The sequence below is a fragment of the Oryzias latipes genome, chromosome 8 (assembly GCF_053564925.1).
Source record: "Oryzias latipes strain Hd-rR chromosome 8, Olatipes_Hd-rR_3.1".
Classification (NCBI taxonomy): Eukaryota; Metazoa; Chordata; class Actinopteri; order Beloniformes; family Adrianichthyidae; genus Oryzias; species Oryzias latipes.
In genome coordinates, this window is record NC_136244.1 from 20,308,688 (window position 1) to 20,315,787 (window position 7,100).

At 38.3% G+C, this 7,100-nt stretch overlaps 1 protein-coding gene across 1 annotated transcript in view; it reads left to right on the top strand.

Moving 5' to 3' along the window:
• Positions 1-2,184, top strand: part of hs3st4 (heparan sulfate (glucosamine) 3-O-sulfotransferase 4) — a 159,051-nt gene extending 156,867 nt beyond the window's left edge. The window contains exon 2 of the mRNA XM_004071592.5: positions 168-2,184. Within this exon, the coding sequence (XP_004071640.1) occupies positions 168-822 (655 nt within the window). The 3' untranslated portion in view covers positions 823-2,184. The remainder of the gene's footprint in view (positions 1-167) is intronic.
• Positions 2,185-7,100: the final 4,916 nt, after the last annotated feature.

Here is a 7,100-nt window from a genome sequence, read left to right on the forward strand (position 1 = left end):
TCACAACATAATGTCCGGTAATAATAACAGATATTTTCACTTGTAATTTCAAATAATGCTCTGCTTAATAAATGTACCAAATTTGCTTGTGCCATGTCCTTGGGTGTTCCGTTTACACGCCGAGGTGCTAAGGATTAAACTGCTTTTTCTCTCTTTCTGTTTCCCAGAGACCTGATGCCTTCAACGCTGGAAGGGCAGATCACCATGGAGAAGACGCCCAGCTACTTTGTAACTAACCATGCCCCTAAGCGCATCCACTCTATGGCCAAGGACATCAAGCTTATTATTGTGGTGCGTAACCCTGTCACTAGAGCCATTTCAGACTATACCCAAACTCTGTCCAAGAAACCTGAAATCCCCACCTTTGAGGTTCTGGCTTTTAAGAACCGGACGCTGGGTCTTATAGATGCCTCCTGGAGCGCATTGCGTATAGGAATATATGCCCTACACCTGGAAAGTTGGATGCAGTATTTTCCTTTGTCCCAAATGCATTTTGTCAGCGGAGAGAGGCTCATCGTCGACCCAGGAGGAGAGATGGCAAAAGTACAGGACTTCCTGGGACTTAAACAAATTGTCACTGACAAACACTTTTACTTTAATAAAACTAAAGGATTTCCTTGCCTGAAGAAGCCAGAGGACAGCAGCACTCCCCGATGTCTCGGAAAATCCAAAGGGAGAACTCACCCTAAAATTGACACAGATGTGATCCGGCGACTGCACAAGTTCTACAAACCCTTTAACATGATGTTCTACCAGATGACTGGTCAGAACTTCCAGTGGGAGCTGGAGGAGGACAGTGAACCTCGCAGCTCCCAGGACTAGCATGGCACAACTCGGCCACACCACCAGCCTTCTCACTGATCCTATCGTCCTGCTTCATCATAAAAGAGTGCTCAAGCAGGCCGCGGCTGTCCTTGCAGTGTCTGTGTTCATTAGCAAAGGTTTACTGACATGCTTTTTTGACGATGGCCAATCATTATTGTGTATACATAAAAATATATTTATATTTGTGTAAATGAGATGATTTATTCCTTTTGTTTTCTAAAGCATTGAACTGATAAAATCATGTTGACTATGGAGATGCATGCGATGAGTTAAGTGTCCTTACCCCTCATGAGACCTAAGGCTAAACTCTGCCTGTTTCTTCTCCCTTTATTTTCCCTGCAGTTTGTTGCCCTAACACCCACTCAGCACCGTTCAGCACAAAAGATCTTCTATTTTAATGGCTGAGGCCATGGAATACTTTGGGTTTTTTTCTTTCCTCAACACACGTCTGCTGCTTTAGAAGAAGGAGAAAGGAGGACATATATAGTACTATAATCCTTTGACATGTGCTTATCTTTTTATAGTTCATATTCTGAGTTGAGACAATCCTTTTAAGTTTGCCAAAGTGTTCATTTACTGTGTGCCACTGTTCTGGTTGCTCGGCACTCATTAATTGCCTGCACATTCAATAGGGGAGATGATGTACATTGGCCATCATTCAATAATTGGATTGTTTCATTGCACAGTTGAACATTAGCATACTGATGACCATGCACTCTGATGTGGCGCAGTATCAATGGCTTGGGTTTAATTTCACAAATGAGTCCCTCCACTTCCTGTGCATCAGACGATCCTGCATCTGGACGGAAATATTTCGCCCCGCCAGAGCACACCTAAAGTACTATTTGGCCCAGTTTACCTTGTGAACTTCTTCACTTTTATCCCAGTAATGGTGCAAGTGACTGGGAAAGGAAACTACAGCAGGACCTAGCAAAAGTTTGTCACCAAACATCTGCAGCAACGTGGCCTGTCTGTCATTACAGATTAATGGTGTGTTAAATAAACTGCTGCTGCTGGAACAAAGTCAATGTCAGAGGGAATTTGCTGTCAAGGTAAAGCCACATACATGCCCAGGTAAATTACAAAGCCATTACAGTATGTGCTTAACGTGAATAAGGCCATTTCAACCAGGGAAATGTGGTGGAACCAGAGGTTTATTAGCAAATGTGACAAACACAGATCTGCTTTTAAGTGTCGAATACTCATGCACTGACGGAACGTGACACATTTTCTCTTTATTACTATTATATATATTTTTTATTTTTCATTTCCCGTTGTGTGTGTCTGTTGTCTCTGAACTTTTCATCAATTGAGACAATCAATACAGTCAATGAGTCAATAAATACAGTCTGCAACAAATCGATGGTTGCTACAGCTATGATGCATTGCTCTGTTAATCCTTCCTGTTCTCTTGCCATGGATGGCCGGATTGGTTCACTCTCTGCAGACCTCTCTGTCACCCCAGGGACACCGACACCAGCAGCTACTTACACAGAGCAATTGATTCAATCAAAGTAAGAGCCATTCTGCCCTTTGTAGCACTGAACCTGATCACTTACCTCCAAGTTGTAACATCCCACAGTCACAACTTCCACTTTGAGGTTTTTCCTGTGCAACCATGCCTTGGCGTTTTTTTCAGCCATCTCTCTGTATTTACCACCTCTGCTTTTCCATGTCTGCTCACACATGTTATCCTCTGACTCAATGCAAAGCCACCATCCAGGGGAGCTGTACCCTAGAGATAACCACACTGCAAGCCCTACATGCTAATTACGAATTTATAACAAAAGTTTATTATTTTTTTTTTCCCCTGCAAGTTGCACAACATATATCACCCACCTTTCAAACCAGACAATCCCACCAAATAAGGCATTAAAAGAAACAACAAAAGGTCCCCTGCAGTGTTTTTCAGAGAGATGAAGACTTCATTTTTTAAGCATGAATATGCAGTGTGGTGTCATTTGCATTTTTAAAATCATATGCTTTGGGGAATTCTCCAAAAGGAGAACTCAGATCCGACCTTATTAATTGCAACACACTCGCACCTGTTTTTTTGATACTTCTAGTTAGTTTTAGTTACAGACAGAGGGCTGGTACACGTCCTAAGAGGCTGATGGTGCATGAAAGACATGCTAAACTGCCCTTCATTTGTTCCTCCCATTGGGAGGCGGACCATGTTATATGGCTCAACAGTGTTTCCCTTATCACTTAAGGAAAATTGTGATGGCAATCATCTGCTCACCATACTGCCATTGCTTCAGGAGCATCCTTTCTGAAACAAATTATTGACAATTTCACTTTGATGGTGCATTAATTTAGGTCACTCTTGTGCTGTCTGTACAGGACACGTTTTTGGTCCATCATAGGATTTACAGTTTTAAAATGATAACCAAAGGTCGTTTCCCAGATACATTTGTAAAGAAAACCTCTGTAAGGAAATGTTGAGGGGTGGCCTTTATGCCTTAATGGATTCAAATGCGACTCATGCATCGGCATGTTATTGATCTTCAAACTAGAGATCAAATCCATCCTGATCTTTTATGTTTCACCATCTTAATCTTCATGTGAACGTGTGGAGGTGTGTGTGTGTGTGTGGGTGTTGCCAAGGACAACCCGTGTGCTGTAACTGAGCACATAAGACTCATTCTCTCCTTTATCTTCAGCAAGACTCCAAATTACCATTTTAAATTTATTCAAGTGGTGCCCTGCTTTGTGGAGTAGAAATGATTTTCTATGCATTTTAGAGTTGGAGCCACTGTTGTCACACAGACTCTAATAGTCATTACAAAACACAAGACGGGGAGTCTGAAATAATTCTTGAAACAATTTCCTTTCACACATGGTTCCAACAATATCAAACAATCTTGTATCACAAATGGTTCCAATAACATCAGATGAGCAGTTCCTGCTCCTTTCACGGAGCAAAGTCAGCACCAGAAGTAATCATTTTCATCTATCGCTGCTCCCCAAAACAGAAACTTCCCCTTTAACCACCTTTGGAGAGGAAAAGCATCCGCTCATAAATCTTAACTCTGTTCTGTTGTCTGTACCGCGATGTGTGATTTCCTATCCCTGCTGCCCCAACACATCTCTGAGACCACCTTTATCACACAACATTCCAAAAGATGTTTTTACAACAGCATGATCCACATATTCTTCTGCAACCACTTCAACCATTTTGTTTAGAAATGAACAGATTGTCATATTTGACAGTTTTGCAAAAATAAAGATTAAGTTCCACCTAAATCTAACACAAAGAATTGGTATTTTTAACTCAGTGTTTTGCTGATTCCTAATTCATCCTTTTGTGTGGTTGTAATTAATGAAGCTCTTTGTGTTTGTGGGAGGCACTGGGAGACCTACAAAGGTCTGCCTCAGCACACACAACTTCAAAAACAAATAAAAAAAAAAAGATCTGTCATTAAACGTCAGCGCCCACAGTTGTCACCTAATAACCAATTAAACAGTAATCAGCGAAAGATAAACATGTTGATAATGCAGACCAATAAATTAGGCATACATAATTAATGGACGTTTTATGAAATTGGCAGAAAATTGTGTCGGCTTTTCAAACTGTTTTATGATAATGTGCACTAATCCAGTTGCAACTGAATGATATTAACCCAGTATCATATCCCTTTGCTTTATTTTCTTTTTTTTATTATTATTTTTTTTTAATCCAACCACAGCTTCTCTTTTCATAGTGATCTCTGTGTGGCTTATGCGTAATTATCCCGTTATAAAACATTCTAATCAACAATGCTCTACGTTTTAAAGAAGGTTTAGAAAACTGAATTTGGTATTTAAAAAAAAGCCACCCAGCTTGGTTGGAGTTTTAAAATAAAAAAACACAATGTCTAGGGGAGTTACGAATTATTTTAACAGCGATTTTATTCATATCATAATTTGTGGTTGACGGTGCGATTTATAGTCGATATTGGTTCGTTTTGAACAATCTGACTCACTGACCTAAAATCGATCCAGGACATCTTCAGCCAAAAATATAATTTAGTCTGACTTAAAGGGAAACACAGTGTAAAGTTTTCCAAATTCCTTGCATACCCTGCAAGATAACTAAGTGTAATTCTAATATGAGTACAAACAAATGAGTAAACAAGAATTATAAATTAAGTTAAGTAATTTCTACTAAAATAATGTCCATCAAACTTTATTTCAACCAGTTTATGTGAAAAATACACAGATGTAGATACTTGTTAGAACAAAAAACGTAATCACGATGACTTATCTAATTATTTACCATGAATGAAACTTAACTCTGATATTTCTGTATTTTAAACTCAAAAACAGAATTAACTTCTGTCTTTACAATACAATATTTATGAAAAGTAAAAATAGAATTAAAATATACAATAATGTAACTGCTGCAAAATTCTTACATGGATGTTTATAAAGTTTATCTCTTCGTATGAAAGGCATTTCACCAAATCCAGTCTCTTCTTTCATCGATTTTGACCTCCAACATCAAGGATCGCTCAGCAAAGGCCATCTGGTCAAGGGCTTTACCAACAGATGCATTATTTTTCAAATCAATATGTCCACATAGCAGACAGTCCCACTTTGAAACTAGACTAATTTCATTATCAATCCATGCAGGTAATGATCTCATTAATTTACTGTTGATGCATTTTCAGCTGAGTGGATATTAACCTTTTGCCAGTAATCATTAATTCTCTGTGGGAGAGGTGTGGTATGTTGTGATTGGAGCTGCATAAACAAAACAATTAATAGGCTCCCACAGCAGAGGTCCTCCTTGATGTCCAGCTGACTTCTAACACTTGGATGATCAATGTATTGATCCCATTACACTTCACAACTACCAGAGCTGCTCATCTTCACACCGGATAAGTTCTGGCATGGAAGTGACTGCAGGAATTTTTGTGCTGCTTTGTCTATCCATGCATATATTTTCAGGACAATTATCATGCTCTGAAAACTCGTAACTGTGCAGCACCTGGTCACATTCCGGTTAGCCTGAAATTGCAACCTTATTTCTCAATCTGTCATCATTTTTTTCTTTTTTTTTTTTTTAAATAAAAGTACACTTTCATGCAACACCTTAATCAGAATGTCTGCTTCTACAATGTTGGAATTTTTTTTTTTATTTAACCTTCTGATTTTTGGTGAATGGAACAGCTAAAATGTTCAACATATGTTCCAAAATGATGCACTCTCTTCTTTATATTTCTATTTGATTATGTGTTCTTTATAAAAATAAATTTTAAAAACTTACTGAGTACAGCATACTGGAGGAAAAATAGTTTCCATTAAACATAGAATGAAAAGAAAAATGTAAAGAAATGTCTTATGACTGTGCAGTTTGCTTTTATTGGATAGGAAAAGTAGGTGTAAATGATAGCTTTTCAATTAGAATAAAAAAAATAAAAATAAAAAATAAAATAAAAAAAGAATAACTAAATTATAGAAATTACTCAATAATCTTTCCTTGAAGAAAATAATAGATCACATTTCCCAAAAATGCCAAATCAGAGGCTTTGACTTGAGTATTCAAGTGGTTTTTATTTCCTTGTGAGGTTGTTCATTAAAAGATCCACAAATTCATTTTTACAGGCATTTATTTATTTATTTATTTATTTTCTGTTTTTCTCGAGAGCTTGATAAGGGTTTGGCATTCAAAATATCACCAATGGTAAACAAAACCTAGGAAGCAGAGGATTAGAGAGCATTCTCTGGGTTGGTGTTTAATGTTGACAGCTTCCATTTCACATTTACATCTTCAATAAAGAGAGGCAAATGAGGCAGGAGGAGCCAGGAAAAGGAAAAGCTGAAAAAACAAAAGAAAATATGTTTTTTTTTAATAGAAAATTAAACACAATTGAGATGCATGACAAAATTGTTAATCATCAGTGTTTGGGAGGACACATTCAGAGAGAGGTATAACTGACATTAAATAGCGAGGAATGAAATAAGCCATCTTCGTCAAGAAGGATAAACCTTCTTTTAATAAGAATGGTGGTCTCAGGTTTATTCTTCCATCCATCTACGGCAGTGTTTTGAAAACTAAACAACCCAAATCAGTTCCACCTGAGTCGTTAACAGCTGAAAGAGATGACCAGTTTGGGGAGGGAGTCACTGGCTCCCCAACCCCCGGCTGAGGACAAAGGACTCTTAACGCCCCTAAACCATGCAGGCAAAGTTGACAATACCATCCAGTTTCCGGCCTGACTCCTCCCCCAAGAGCGCATATATACCAGCTCCTCGACCAGCTATTTCAGAATTGACAAAGCCTCTTGGAT